Source organism: Diachasma alloeum, unplaced genomic scaffold, assembly GCF_001412515.2.
Source record: "Diachasma alloeum isolate Michigan unplaced genomic scaffold, Dall2.0 Dall_scaffold_00339, whole genome shotgun sequence".
Lineage (NCBI taxonomy): Eukaryota > Metazoa > Arthropoda > Insecta > Hymenoptera > Braconidae > Diachasma > Diachasma alloeum.
The window spans coordinates 226,037-242,248 of record NW_021680478.1 but is presented as its reverse complement, the minus strand read 5'-3'; the positions used below and the strand labels follow the sequence as shown (position 1 = coordinate 242,248).

Below are 16,212 nucleotides of genomic sequence, written 5' to 3'. Positions count from 1 at the left end.
ATTACAAAGTTTTTCTCGTAATTCCGTTTCTATTGAAATAATCCGAAATATTTAAAAGCTATTTTCGTGCGCAGAGTACGTACTCCATAATAAGAAATGAACGATGTTGATTTAAAAAATGTGTATTAAATATCAAAGATTCGATCCAGTTTAGCTTCAATCTCGCGGGTAAGCAATTTCATGTGCAAATAACAAATATCGAAAAGGCGTTTCTTGGCAGATAAAATTGCGTATGAAAATATACTTTCCTACTTATCTTCAACACTACCTAGATGATTCAACAGTCGAAAATTAAAGCGGAAATCAATTTCGTGGAAAAATACCATCGAAAATACTCACAAATCCTTAGATAACTTTTCATGAATTCTTTGGATCGAGAAAGAGATGTTTAAATTAAGCCTCATGATATAGGTTCACTCATTCTACACGGGTCCAGTGATGCCGACAAATGGTAGCCGAAGGATGTCGGCAGGTACTGGAATGCAGTCAGTAGGACCACGTCTCACAGGTCAATCGCAAGGCTACGGCTATTCCCAGCACACATCGAGTGGAAGAATTATACCAAGAAGTGGATCAGATCAGCATTTACCAAGAGTAGATTATACGAGCATCACAACCCCTGCGCGCCACACACTTCTGAGATCGAGTTTAAAAACAGGTGAATCAATATCCCATCTAGAGACGATAAATAAAGATCTCACGTTGAGGTTGGTAGAAAGTGAGAATGCATTCTATGAATTTTCTATTTCGAAAATACCGTCAGCAATTCCGTTTCCGCTGCTTCAATAGGACCATTATTTCGCAGATATTTTGCGGCGATCGGAGCTTTTTCAATAAACGTGCAGGACAGATTTCAGATGTTTGTTTCGGCATGATCTGTTTGAGAGGGACGTTCGAATTTTTTCGAAACCCGACCTGAGCAGCGCAGTATATTTTTGAATCGAAAGTCGTCCGTGACGAACGTGTTGTATTTGTATCGATTTTCCATAGTTATCACAGATGAACAGGTATGAAAAAATCGTATAGAAATTTTCTATACGGATTGCGTATAGGATTTCTATAGGATTTTCTTATATGATATTCGGATATTTTATACGGATACTTTTTATACAAATTATTTCTATACGGTTTCTATAGGTTTGATCCTATACGACTCACTGCCACATGTGTAGAAACATTTCGTATATAGTTGCGGCATTTCTGTACGTTTTTCTCTGGAGCGCTTAAACATCTTTCGTATGAAAACAAAAATTTATAATATGTATAAAAATAATTCGTACAGAAAATATTCATATCGAAATATCCGAATATCATATACAGAAATCCTATAGAATTTCTATACGCAATCCGTATAGAAAATATCTATACGATTTTTTCAGACGTGAATGTGTCTCCAAGAGATGTATTATGTTTTTACAATTTTTTCTTTTTTTTCCTTAATAGTGAATGTTTGGACGTTTAGGAAAGAAAAGCCGTTGTGTAGGGTTGGTTCACTCCGCACAGAGAAATCTACCCTTGTCTCATCATCTCAAAAAAATATTGTACGATGCAGTAGACATCATTTATTTTCAGTGTTGTACGAACGATATCAGATCTCAGAAGCTTCCGGATTTCAAATGCAACAATAGATGCGGGAAATGGGTCGTTGGAGAAATCAGCCAACAATTCAATTTTGAATCCTCCAGGTTCTTCAGCTTTGAGGTACAGTGGCAGATATGGCGCACAGACAGACGGTACATCAACAGCTCAGAGAGGTCAAAGTCAATTTGGCACCCTCACAAGGCGGCATCGTCCATCGCTTGACTATGCGTCGGACACCGAAGCAACATGTTCAAGCTCACCAAGGTCGGCTTACTACTACTACCGACAGAATATGAGAGATCCGCCACCGAGTAGTGCAGTATCGCATCTAGCCACCCTCTCACGAACGCAGATTGGTCAGAGTTCAGCTGGTAAAATTCCTGAATTATTCATTTTAAATTATCAACTCTTTGCATAATTAATGCGGGGGAAAATTAATCTCTTTAATTGAGAAATTTCATTGTATTAATTCGAGACTAATTATGAAAGTATTTTGATTTTCTTATCAAGGTCTCAGAACAAATTCACTTCCGAGAAGTGGTAGGGCATTGCCGCAGCAGCCCAGTCTTAGGGCAGGTCTTATTACTGTCGCTTCTGGGCTTATTGATCAGGAGGACAGCGATGGCGCATTATCGGCACCCGAATTGCCTTCTATAAGAAGGGACAGAGGTAAATTTAAAAACTTGAGATGAAGATTATCAATTTTTAAAAATCAGTGAATTAAAAACCATTGAGCCATAGCGATCTTCCAGAGAGATTTCATAAGTGGAATTGGAAATTTTCGAATTAATTATGCAAAGCCTATATCAACTAAGGTTATCGAAGTTCCATGGTGAATAAGAAAATTCAAGATTCCTCGAAATGGATTATATGCCCTACATATTTGTCCCTGTAATTTTTCATGGCCCAAACTTCCGAAGAATTCATTTTAGATTTTTGGAAATGATTCAGTTGATTTCCGCATAATAAAACTAGTAAATAAGTATGTATTGCTCCTTTCCACCCAAATCGCACGGTTCTGTCAAGATTTCTGGCTAATTATTGATCAGCTTGATGAATAAATATTCAGCACATAGGATATCGATTTCGATCTATTTTTACCAGTATTTACCACTATTGGAACCATTGCACCCTCTATAATTGTCTCAAAATTACATTTCTACCATCTCTGAATATTACGCACATGAGTAAGAAAGAAAACAGACACTAGTACGCGATTGGTCGGTCGGTCGATTTGCGAGCACTTTTTGGGGGGTGTCCCGCAGCTCTAGATAAAGGGGCTATCCAGGAACTTGTAAGACTAGGAGAGGGGCAAGAGGAATCCCTGCTCCAATATCCACTGCCATCAAATTCACGTCTAATTTTCAGGGAGAATACCTTCCTCACCGAGTGTATTCACTTCTGACGAGTATCGGGCGTGGTTGAGTCGTACCCCCAGCACCAGTGCGCTTTACGAGCAAATTAGAGCGACAACTAACAGGCCACCGAGATACACGTACAGCGCAGAAAATATTCATGCAGCTGTCAATCAAGTAAGGTTTCAGAAAGTAGCTCATGAAAGCATACTAAACTCAGAACACTGAGAAATATCTGATCCTCGTTCAAGGGCGCGGGGCTTAACTCAAGGCATTGTGCCCGTAAATACACTCAAAGTCCTGCGACTTTGATTTATAGCAATTTCCAAAAAACAGGTGCTTGAATCAAAGTCAACAGAATCTTGGTTTCAAAGGCCTGCGAATTTTACTCATTTTTTGGAAAAACCCGAAAAAATTGAAAGAAAAATATCTCAGCCTAGTATTGATTGAGGGTGAAGGTAGAATACTCTGAGACCACTCTCAGGAATTCTTCAATGACACCCATGCCCTGTATCACTAGCGGCATACACCGGAGAGTTGCTTTTTCTTTGATGTTGAAGGGCGCGCAGTATGCGTCTGTCGTTGATTTATTCCATTAACCCTTTGTTACTCGCGTCCACGGCAATGCGACGGTGAAATTCCATTTTTTAATATAACTTCCGAAAAAAACTCATTAAAAAATATGAAAAAAATTGTCTGTCTGACTCATTTTATCTAAAAGCATATTTTGCAATTTCTGACAAAGGTCAAAGCCCCTGATTAGATAGAATTCACTCTTATTCAAACTGGAAATGAAAAATACGGCGGCGTGCCGCGACGCGACTGATCGTGTGGAAATATTCATGGAATCATGGAAGTGTTTTACACGGCATTGTCACCTGTGGCTACCTGGATATCAGAATAGTGGAAAGACCTCCGCGCGACTCCAATCTTCGAATGAATTGGGGCAACGGCGCCCTCAGATTTACCTTTCCTTCAATTTAACTTCGGAATATGTGGTAGGTTGCACGGTGAAATGAAGTCAATTGATATACTGTATTTACCGTACAAATACGGTACTGTCAAAGTACGGGTGAGTACTAATAGCAACAGCCAGTGTTTCGTTTCCTATAGACTCAACGTCATTCCAAATTTCTCCTTTTGATTTCATATACGGAACGATAGGACAATGAAGTTTCATAAAATAATGTTTTTACATTCTCTTCGCAATGATCTAAGAAATCATCTGCAAAATATTCACGTACTTGAAAAAAGTCATGTACTCCCCCCGCCCCCCTCAATATTACTATCTAAGAATGTGTGGCAATCACGCCTAGGAAAGTTTTTTTTTTAATATCCGAGGAACGTTAACAGCGTGAACCTACCGATGAGGTGGCGGTGTAGTGTCTCGCTGCATCCCACCACAAGGGCTCGCGTTGACCAGCGTCGACCGGGACGCACAAACACCTGCCCGAGTCGAATACTTGACAAGTTCTACTTAGTTCTTTCCGTTCAGAACTGGATAGGTCTTGGGGCTTCTGAGACCTTTCTCCCGTCGCTTAAAATATTGGAATCAACGTTCACCCGGCTTAAAAGTTCGATTTTGGCGAAAGTCAACTTTCCCCTTGGAAAAACCAAAGATCTGCCACTTTGGCCCCTGGTGAAAAAAATTTTTTTTCAGTTTTCCCTTTTTCCACACACTTTAGAGAGTGCTGATAGCCCGTCGCTGAAGTGGTTGGGATCAATGTTCACGCGGCTAAAAAATTCGATTTTGGCGGAAGTCGACTCGCCCCTGGAAAAACGGAAAATCTGACTCTTTGAAAATCTAAAAAAAAAACTTTTTTAGTTTTCCCTTTTTCCACATACTTTTGAGAGTTCTGAATAGCCCGTCGCTTAAATAGTTGGAATCAACGTTCACCCGGCTAAAAAATTCGATTTTGGCGAAATTTGACTTTCCCCCTGGAAAAATCCAAGATCTGACCCTTTGGCCCTCGTGACCGTTGTGACTCTTTGACCGACCTTCCCCCTGAAAAAATCCAAGATCTGACACTTTGGCCCCCGGTGAAAAAATTTTTTTTTCAGTTTTCACTTTTTCCACATACTTTTGATAGTTCTGAATAGCCCGTCGCTTAAATAGTTGTAATCAACGTTCACCCGGCTAAAAAATTAGATTTTGGCGGACGTCGACTCGCCCCTGGAAAAACGGAAAATCTGACCCTTTGAAAATCTAAAAAAAAAAACTTTTTCAGTTTTCACTTTTTCCACATACTTTTGACAGTTCTGAATAGTCCGTCATTGTTGATGCACAGTAATTAAATAATTTAAATTGCATCCCTTTTTGCTTATTAGGCGGATTATGGGAGTTATGGTGGGTACCGACCACTGTCAAGTACTCTCGATCGTCTATCAACGAGATCAGCATCAGCACAACAGGTTAATCTTGCTAATTTGCGTGCTTCCACGGCAATAAGCTCAACGGGTCATCGGCCAGTTCCTGGACCGAGGCCAGCATCAGTTGCTTCCAGTGCTAGATCAGCATTAGCTAGTCAAAAATCATCACTAAGCGCTGCAGCTAGTCAGCGCGCTAGTTCAGTGAGGAGAATCAGAAATTTATTAGAGTTGGAGCAGACTAGAAATATACCCACACCAACGCCAACGAGAACTCAGGATCAAAGACTGCTAGATATTAATCCTGCAGGTGAATCTCTTCAGCTCGGTGGTAATGATGAATTTTAGTAGTTAATTTGATAATTTACAATCCTAATTTTGTAATGCATCATTGTGAATGTATGATAGAGAGTGCAATTGAAATTGAAGACAGTTATCTCTTAATTTAGAAGCTATTCAATCAAATTAGTCGAAGAAAAAGTCGTGGAATACCATCATAGGTGAAAAAATAATTACGAAGAGAAGTGGTGGAATGGTTTCAAATGCCGTTGACTTTCCCAACTTTCATTCGTCCAACTGAAAGTTTGTGACATCATCAAATAATTTTTATAATTTTTTGGTTTTTTGGAATTCATATTCATTCAAATTTTTATTATCATTTAACTCTAGATTCGTCACTCTATGGGGGAAACGCTGCGGCGCTTCGTTTTTTGAATTGCCATTGACTGGCTAGCCGGAAAAATTAAATAATTGTCTTTTACAATTGAAGTGTGTAAAAAATTATCAAAGTTTTCCAAAAAATATAATTCTTGAAATTCATAAAGAAAACAAATAGTTTTCAACAGATTTATCTTTCCGCATGTTAAATGAAATCGCCCGTTACGCGACGTTGTCGGAAACTGGCTGAAAGTACTCGAGCAGTGTCGAGTGAATTTGGCACCTCGAGAGACAAAATAACACTGCGACGAATTTCCGCGGACGTGACCAAAGTTCCACGGTCATGTATGGTGACCAGACTACGGTTATTGGGTCCATCAACAGGCGATTCAAATTTGGCCTTTCTAACGGCTCACGAAATATTTCGCGAGTATAGAGTACTTAAGGGACCCCTCAATCCTCAACTATTAATTGCATCAATTATATGATTGAAAACGTAAAAGTTTTACCATGTAACGTATCATGGTCCACTCCCATAGGCAAGAGTTTGAATAACAAAACTAATTTCTAGATACCAATTGGGTATCGAAGTTAGTTGAGAATATTCTTGCAGGGCCTCTGCTATAGAACATTGTATGAGGTACGACACCTACTGAACTTCAGACAGATGGTTCCACGCAACGAACCTTTCAGAAAATAATGATAAATTTCGAAGTTCTTGTGGTATTATGAGTGCTAATAGATGATGCAATGGAAGAATCATGAAGCGAACGTTTCGTAGACAAAAATGGTGGGCTACCAAAAAATTCTTTAGGCGTTTTACGTAAAAGTTCTTTTTCCCGAATTTTGGCATTATTTGAAAATATAAACGTGATGTGCCATTTCACCACTGTACTAGTAAATTTCTAGATAATACAATTTTTTTGCTAAAGTACTCACCGCCTTAGAGTGATGTTTGGTTATGAATTTTTCAGAGTTCCTCAAATATAAGATAGAGAAGCCACCAACTGTCGGGACACCAAGCTCATCGAGTTCCTTATTGAGTTCTCTCGGTGAAACTGCTGGTAGTGATTTTTCAAATGGCGTCAGCGGTTTACTCTGGGTCCATTTGCTCGCTGGCCGTGGATTACGTTCTACCACATCATCCTCAGCGGCCACAACGCCCTCCACACCATCTGGTCAGCCTAGTTTGGGTAAAATTTCTTTCATTTTACTTTCCGCAAACACATTAAAATTTACTGTGGAGCGTGCGAATAGATACTGCCATAGAAAATTAAAGAAAGATTGAATGGAAGAAACGAATTAAGTCGAAAAATCTGGAATAAATAATCAAAAATTGGTGGAAATGATGAATCTGAACTGTTTGCTTTGATGGTTAATTCGAAAGATGTTCTATCATGTGACAAACAAATGAGTTGAATGGAATTGAAAATGCAAAAATTCAGTGGATATGCAAAGGATTCTTTGCATATTTGGAAAAAAATAATGAAATCCCCCCCAAAAGAAACAAAAAAAAATGTTTTTGTAAAAAACTGCGGCAATAAAATTTTGTTGGATTCTTACAGAGAAGTAGAAATTACAAAAAAATGCTGTAATAAAACTCAAGTCAACTCGTCAACTTTAGTTTCTTCAATTAAAAAAAATGGGGCGGCGGTAAAAACCTCACCCCATTGATGAAATATGAACCCTCTACATATGAGCCCGTCCAATACATAACCCACCCATGTATAACCGTGTAGAGTCGACTTGAATAAAGCCCAAGAATCGACTTAAATCAAGCCGAAAAACCCACTTGAATCTAATCGATCTCAATCTGAATCACGTCAAAAAATCGATTTGAATCAGACCAGTATGCCGGTTTGCATCTCACCGAATCAAGCTTAATTCATACTGACGATCTGACGTGAAATAATTCGATTTCCAGCATGATTCAGTCCGACTTGATTCAAACCGACTTTTTGGTTTTAGTCAGGTCGATTGCATTGGATGTATGCATCAATAAAAAGCCACTCCTATTTATATCTGTTCGAGCAGGTAGTTGCGGTCTAAGAGATTTATATTGCGTACTCGAGTGTGACCGAGTCCACAAAGCACGAACAGTGGTGCGTACTGGTGATCTAATGTTCGATTGGGATGAGACATTTGAACTTGATTTAGTGGGGAATCGGCAACTCGATTTACTTGTTTACTCTTGGGATCCACAACACCGACACAAACTATGCTACAAAGGTTCTGTCCACCTTGCAACGCTTCTTAAAGAGTCCCCAGTTCATCAATTGGCGCTCAAAGTCGAACCACGGGGTACCATTTACCTCAGACTCAGATATACTGATGCCCACCAGACGTTCAAACGACGTGGATTGCCCGTTATTTCTTTAGCCACAAGAGTCGCACCACTTTTTGGTGTTGACCTCGATACAGTGGTGAGTATTATCCACATTTTCAATTTCAGCAATGAAATGACTGACAAATACGAGATAGTTTGGAGGTATTATCAAGGTATAAAAGATGTGATAGATCAGTTGGATTGAACCATAATGAACGCAATCAATTTGGAATAGTGAAAATATGCCACTCCACAGATATTCATGAGTTATTTCTTGGAATTGAAAACTGGTAGTCAAAAAGTTCCATTCATTGTGTTTTTTTTGTCCACCGGAGCGAAATTGATGGAGTCATACTTAAATGATGAGTTAAAGGAGCCATGTAGCCTTACCATCTCAGCCGAAACTGCAGTTTTTTATGTTCAATCAAATTTTGTTGTCCAAAACTAGTTTGTCTTTTCCATTACTGAGACATTTGACGTCAACTCAGTCACCCTGAATTTGTTTGATTCTGAGAATCCTGAATTGGTATGCTTACTCTCAAGTAGTTCAGAAGTACATACTTTCTTTGAAGTTTTGCTCCTTCAACATCAGTTGCTTGCTTTAAGTACCCCGAAAAAGTTGTGTGTTATTATTGTCCATCGAAGAAAAAATAAATCAATTGATTTTCTTCTGACCCTTACGTAACGGTGACATTAAAAAAATTAAAAAACTCAAAATCAGCTATTATTTATCGTCATGGTACCGTCGTATTTTTATTCGCAAATTACATGAAAAAACTAAAAATAAATTGTTGATTCATCAACATCTATCAATGTATTCAGAAGATATGATTTTTCAAAGATTTCAGCTTTTGTCATATGTCGTAGACAAACAATGGATATTAAGGGACCGAAAATTTAAAGACCGTATGTACTTATGAAGTTGTTGACCGTGAGCATACCAATTCAGGATTCTGAGAAATAAAAAAATTCAGTGTGGCTGAGTTGACCTGGAATGTTCCTACTATGAAACTCACACGAAACAATAAACCACTCGTAAAATAATCGACAACAGCAACAGTATTAGTCACACGGGTATCGTATGACTCCGTCGGTTGTCCAAACTAACCAGGCGTTTAGTCTGGTTAGTACTTGGATGGGTGTTCGCTTAGCCCTACCCATTCGTGTGAAACTGCTGCCTACAGACGCGAATAGAGAGACCTGCGGTACCCATGGAGTCAATGTGATCTATCATCCAGGAGTACAATTAGGCTCATAAGAAAACGCCACCTAGGATCTAAGGCGCCCGGGCACTCACACACACACACAACCAAATTTTGGGTTTGTGTAGGCGCGTATATGAGCGCCTTAGAGCAACTATATTGACGAAAAACAGCGCCCTCAACGGTATTTGGCGAGTCCAATAAGACCCCCCAATGTCACCTGGCTGTACGACTGGGGTTCCCCGTAGTTTCTCTTGCAATCTTAGTCTGAATGGGATGCAGTTGGGTAAAATATTTTCTGTCATAACGGCTACAGGCAGTAGCGTCCGCGAAATATTGCCTTACGGTCGGAATGACAAAAAAGAGTAAGGCAGTCCATGGTAACGCAGATGTACGGGAAAAATATGAAGAGAAGAATAGGAGAGCCATAAAGGCTGATGCGAAGGGGCACTTATGAAACCATAAAGGTAGTACGAATGGAAACATTAATTGAAAAACAAAATATTCAATAATATCGACTCACTCGGGCATCAGTCAGATATCTACTGAAGGGCATATTTTCAGTACAGCTATATTGGAGACCGTATTACGCACCCCGCAAATTTTTAGTCTTTTTTTTTTACATAACATGAAGATTTTGGGCCCTGTGGCTTGGCGCAGTGGGTGAGTTCGTTGCCTCACATGCGAAAGGTTCAGAGTTCGAATTGCGACCGGGTGCGATCTAACTATTTAAAGTCTTGATCATCATCGCGGTGTACCCTAACGGGGTCCAAGCGATGTAAAATAACGATAAAAAAAATAAATAAAGATTTTGGAAATATTTTCATCATCCAAAACGACTTGATTAAAACAGGATTGTCTAGTTGGAATTCTATGAAATATATCGTTTGGGCTCAATCGAGTAATTTTACAACGATTTTTACCCAGGTTATATTCAGTCCCCTTAGATGTTTGTACGGTATAAATTATAATCTGATAATCTTCTATTTGGGACCTAGAAATGATTAATTAATAATTAATTTATACCTTGTAACCATCTAAAGTGACCGAACATGGTCTGGCTAAAATCGCAAATTAACGAAGCAGTCGTGTGAATATCGTGAATATTCGCTTTTTTCATTCATCCAGGTAAGTCGAGAAAACAAGACTGGTGGAGTTCCTGGGGGAGTTTCTACAGCACTGGCGATGGCTGGAGCTCAGAATGTTCCAATAATTGTATGGAGATGTGTAGAGGAAGTGGAAAGAAGAGGCTTGGACATAATTGGTAAATTGACGGATACAAAGCATACCAAAATGAGCTATTTTTTATCACCGAGAACTTGAAAACTGTTGTCTTTTTTACAAAGCCCACTGAGCAATTCCATGTCAAATCCGAAATTTAAAAAAGGCCATGTTGCCGATTGTCTTGCCGATTTTTTTCTTTGAAGAAGTATATGAGACTAAGCTCTCATGAAATGTTTGGAGCGATTCGATTTTTTTTTCAACGAGTTATGATTTTTCAAAAAATTTCCCTTTTTTCATTTCAATTTTGATTGTTTGAGAAAAAGGCGAAATAAATTTCAAATTAAATGGGGAGGCTGGAAATTCACACATAGCTTTCCACGGGTCTCATGTAATTTCTGTCAAAATTTAGTCCAGGAGTGTTTTCACGCCCACTTTGCCTATTTTTACTGGACTATAATACTCGGGCGGATTTACGACTCCTTTCACGACGAGACGATTCGAGAACCCGAAGCAATGGGTCAAGTGTCGCCTCGCTCATTGTAACACGTTCAGGTGGACTGTTATATGTTCTCAATTGAAATATGGCTTGAAATACCTCTTTTTTTCAGTTATTGCTAGTCATTTTTTTTTTTCGTTGTCATTTACGCGTTGTTCCCAGAAACGAATTTTTCGAACAAAAATCATCCGTTTAACGAAGGAAGACTGCAAAATAATGACTGTCCGTTGGTCCAAATAATGGTACTTATGTCCCCAAGTTACTCCTAAAATTTCAGATAAAAAAAATAAAGTTTTCGAGTAATTGCAGATGGAAAAAAATTTGATTTCGCCATAACAGCTCTAAAAATTGAATAAATTGAGTTCAATTGCGCTCGGTTTGAAGTTTTTTCAATTACTTTCCAATGTGTGAGAACGAAAATTCTATTCCTAATGATTAAATTCATTTATTTCACCTGTTTCTCAAAGAATCAAAATTCATGTGGAAAAAGTGAATTTTTTTGAAAAATCATAACTTTTTCGAAACAAAAATTGGCAGGGCAATCGAAAACGTAGCATTTTTTTCATTTCGGATTTGGAATTGGGTTATATGTTTTCGAAGTCCCTTTTCTTGCTGTTTAGAATAACGTCAAAAATTTACTGGAATCTCATTACTAGCTCAGAAGATATTGTATAATTGAGAGGGTCATCTTGTATTTTTGTTCTCCCATCTTCTACTTTGAGTAGCTGTAGTAGTAAAAAGAATCTTTTGCAGGCTTATATAGACTCTGCGGATCAGCAACGAAAAAAAGAATCCTCCGGGAAGCGTTCGAACGCAATGCAAGATCGGTCGACCTATCACCTGATAATGTCCCAGATATTAATGTCATAACTGGGGTACTGAAGGATTATTTAAGAGAATTGCCAGAACCGCTTTTCACCAAGTGCCTCTACCAAATGATGGTCGACGCCTTGGCAGTTTGTTTGCCGGACGATCCTCAGGGAAATGCTAAACTTATGTTTAGTATTCTTGATTGCCTGCCTAAAGTTAATAGGGTGAGTAAATAAAAATTAAAGAAATATTTCATACAAGAATGGTAAAACGTGTATATAATGTGAATTGTTCATCATCTCAGTGTTGAATGAAGACGAAATAAATTGTTACAATACCTCAGAAGAAGTTCACAATAACTCAATTCGTTTCTATTTTGCCGTTCCATGGAATTGATTTCTTAGATTATGAATGGCAAATTTGATCAATCTTCCTCAGGTTACAACTAAAGGAGAAATTATAGTGTCGATTTTCCTTCCAGTGTACACTCATCTACCTATTAGATCACCTCGCTTTGGTCATCTCTCAATGCAATAAAATGTCACCAGCAAACTTGGCAGTTTGTTTTGGTCCAGTTCTAATGCTGCATGCCGAAGATGCGAGTCCTCCTCTCGACTTCCAACAGCCAATAGCAGTCCTCAAATATCTACTAGAAATATGGCCAGTTAAGTCAGGTAATGTTTTCGACGAAATTCTCATGACTTATCTTATTCCTTCAATTAATTACTTGAAAGTCTTAATTTTAAAATGAGCTCTTTGAATTTACTGTATTAAAGAAACACGCAGGGGTTCGAGCTTATCCGACTGAAAGCATGTCACCATTACTTTTTCCGTTATTAGTCTTTTTCTTTGGGATAAAAGCTTTGCATTTGATGGATTTTTATATTTTCTAAATGATAAGAAATGCTACAGAATGTTATGAAATATGAAGACATAATTTTTATTAACAAAATATCTATACAGTGTTCCCAAGGTTCCTTGGGAACAAATCTATACAGATGGGTCCCTGGCAGAAACCGATGCCATGACGGTAGTCCTTTTTCTGTGAAGATTTCTAAAAAAATTTCGAAAAATTCGCGAACACATCTGGACATACATACACACATTTTCGAAAAATATATCTTCACGTTTCATGATATTATACGTTATTTCCAAGTAAAATTAGAAGATCGTCAAAATCAACGATCACAAAGCTTCCATTCGGAAACAATAGCAAAACTCTATCGCCCCAATCAAATCATTAGTTGATAGAATTCAAGAACTGAGTAATCAGCTATGTATTTCACAGACAGTTCGGAAGATTTCTTCAATCGGTTCAACAATTACTCGAGTTTCGCAAGTAGGACTGGCCAATCATCAGCTCCAGCAGTCTCATCAATCCTCCCCTCAGTCATCTCATCAATTGCCCCCTCATCAGCCCACATTGCCGCGAGCCGGACTGCTCTGGCAGCAGCAACCCTCACTTCATCATCAACCCCCCACGTCAACCACAACAGGAGACACCAACCCATTCGGTATTACCATTCGTCCACCGCCGCCGGTCAAGCCACGTCAGGTATTTTATGCTTATCTTCAACTCTCATCAATCATTATTATTCATATTCAAATTGAAATTTTGATTAAGTGAAATTAGAAGAAATGGACAGTTATTTTTCCATTGATAACTATGAATCTATCAGGTTGAATTTGCATTGGCGAGTAAAATTTAGTATTTTTGACTTAATCACAAAATTAATTTGAATAATTGCATTGTTCATAAATTTATCCATTTCTGCATGATTACCATTGATTCATATCATCTGATTGATTTTCAAGCATTTAGCCATAATATTAATGCACTGTTTTTCTCTATTTTTGACAATAATATCTTGGACGCAATTGCTCTTGATTTCTTTGATGTTGAAATCGGGTATTCATTTTCAGTTTCATTCTATAATTTATTCTTCATTATCTACAATTGTGATCATTCACTTAAAAACAAGCAAAAAACAGATGTAGCGTCATCAATTTTTAATTGCCATTCTTTTCATTTTTTTTCGCACTTTATTCAGAGCAAACGCAAATTGCCGACTGTTCCAAATCGCTGACAGCACAGAGACAACGCTTCTCGCACAGGTACAATCCTTCTTGTTTTTTGTTCTTCAATTGAATTCTCTGAATTTCAATTTCGATTATCCTTCGATTAATTAGTAGTATGAGTCGTTTTCGAGTTATATTCATCATTGGCAGAACGGAAAGAGTACAATTGTGTCTATATTTTCATTTTATTTTTTTTCATTTGCAATTCATGTATCACGAACCATCAATACATAAGATTAACACGGTTCACATTGTTGAAGATTCATTTTGAACAGTCAGTATCGGAGTGATAAAATATTACAAACACTTTTCTATACGAAATTCCCCGTTATAAGGAACCCCCTGAATAATTTTCCCTAGTATCACTCATTGTTATGATGCAATCATTATTAACAGGAAGTAAATCAATTTGAACTATTTTTTATCACTTTTCTAGTAAATTATCTAGAAAATTCCTTTAAAATGAAACTTTAACAATGTAATAGTAAACATGACGCTAAAAAATACTGATTACATATCTCAAGAGAAGGAAATGGCATAATTTGTCGACAGGTGATAGTATCATCCCCAGGTTCACCTAGCAGCGAGGAGTCTGCTTCACCTGAGCCTATAAATAAGGCTAATCGTAATGGTATTAGTTTTGAAAATGGTGGGGAAGTCACAACCCTATCAGTGACAATACCAATAACAACATCAACAACGGTAACTCCTACGACAATGGAGCAGATAACTCCAACAAGCAGTATTGATACTGAGGAAGGTAATATGAGACAGCTTGACGAGGGTGAAAGAGGGATGGAAGCTGATGTCGAAGCCAGTGATGATGACCTCATTTCGAAAAGGAATAAATCATAATGCCGCGACAAGTTCTCATCAAAAGAGAACATAAAAGAGAAAGATATGTATTAACAAAGAAATCCGGGCAATCTATAACCAATATTGATATTTAATATATTTACCAGTAATCATTATGAATTACCATAATCATTAATAATAGCTGTGAAAATCGCAAAGAAGTGGTCATCAATACAGATTAAAGTCATATCAATGGACCCCGAAATAAATATACTCTTTTCGAATGATTACTCAAATCTTAAATCACTGATTAAATGGAACAGTAATTAAATTTTTCAATTTTTTAAAGTATTTTTTGCATATACTGAAAATTTCGTAAGCATAGCTTTTCGCAAATTCATTATTTATTCTCACGTTTTACAATGAATTTTTGATCGTTTATATAAATATATACAGTGTATTTTTAAACTACCAATAAATCTCGCGTCCAGAGATAGATTTGAGTCCTCTGAATGCGGGAAAAATGCGAAAAACATCGATAATTCTATAGTTTTTGAATTGTTAATATATAATAATGACCAGTTGGAAGTGTGTATTTTACTTGCTTTCATTTCGAGGATTCACAAACTCATATCGCTAAATCACATGAAACTCTCCCTTTATCATCTAGTGAAGTGTACCATACTTACCTTCACGTCACTAGCCTTTCTTTCTCTACCCATTTTGTTGCGGCAAAAAAGACGCTCCTAATTGTTCTATACTAAACGGTAATAATTTAAAAAATATTGAATTAATCATTTTTTTACTTTCTCCTGTATTCAGGGGACTCAAATCTATCACTGGATGCAATATTTATTAGTAGTTCGAAAACATCCTGCATATCAATAAATATAAATACATACATATACACATACATATACATATATATATATATATATATATATATATATATATATATATGTGTGTGTATGCGTATATGGGGGAATATTTTTTTATTTGAAAATTAAATGAACGTCCGCGATCTTTGAAAAAATATAAATTGATCCCTATCGCACTTTTTTAAATACCTTTACAAACCAATCTCATATTGAAACAAGTCTCCTCAAAATTAAATAGTATCTTTGACAATTTTTCTGAAAATTTTTGTATTATTTTTTTTTTACTGACAATTTTTGCAATTATGGAAGAAAGTGTTGTATACATATTGCCAAAATGATGAATGGTGATGATGTTTTTTCACCTCTTCAGGAGAATCTCACTGTTTTTAAAATCTTCTCCTTTATTATTAATTATTGATGATCAATTTTGGCAATCGGATTA

At 37.3% G+C, this 16,212-nt stretch overlaps 1 protein-coding gene across 1 annotated transcript in view; it reads left to right on the top strand.

Moving 5' to 3' along the window:
• Window positions 1-15,207, top strand: part of LOC107040603 (rho GTPase-activating protein 100F) — a 31,103-nt gene extending 15,896 nt beyond the window's left edge. Inside the window, exons 8-19 of the mRNA XM_015260743.2 lie at window positions 412-658; window positions 1,686-1,952; window positions 2,092-2,250; window positions 2,950-3,113; window positions 5,265-5,613; window positions 6,935-7,153; window positions 7,995-8,383; window positions 10,617-10,752; window positions 11,962-12,242; window positions 12,500-12,692; window positions 13,311-13,573; window positions 14,650-15,207. Of these exons, the coding sequence (XP_015116229.2) occupies window positions 412-658; window positions 1,686-1,952; window positions 2,092-2,250; window positions 2,950-3,113; window positions 5,265-5,613; window positions 6,935-7,153; window positions 7,995-8,383; window positions 10,617-10,752; window positions 11,962-12,242; window positions 12,500-12,692; window positions 13,311-13,573; window positions 14,650-14,952 (2,970 nt within the window). The 3' untranslated portion in view covers window positions 14,953-15,207. The remainder of the gene's footprint in view (window positions 1-411; window positions 659-1,685; window positions 1,953-2,091; window positions 2,251-2,949; window positions 3,114-5,264; window positions 5,614-6,934; window positions 7,154-7,994; window positions 8,384-10,616; window positions 10,753-11,961; window positions 12,243-12,499; window positions 12,693-13,310; window positions 13,574-14,649) is intronic.
• Window positions 15,208-16,212: the final 1,005 nt, after the last annotated feature.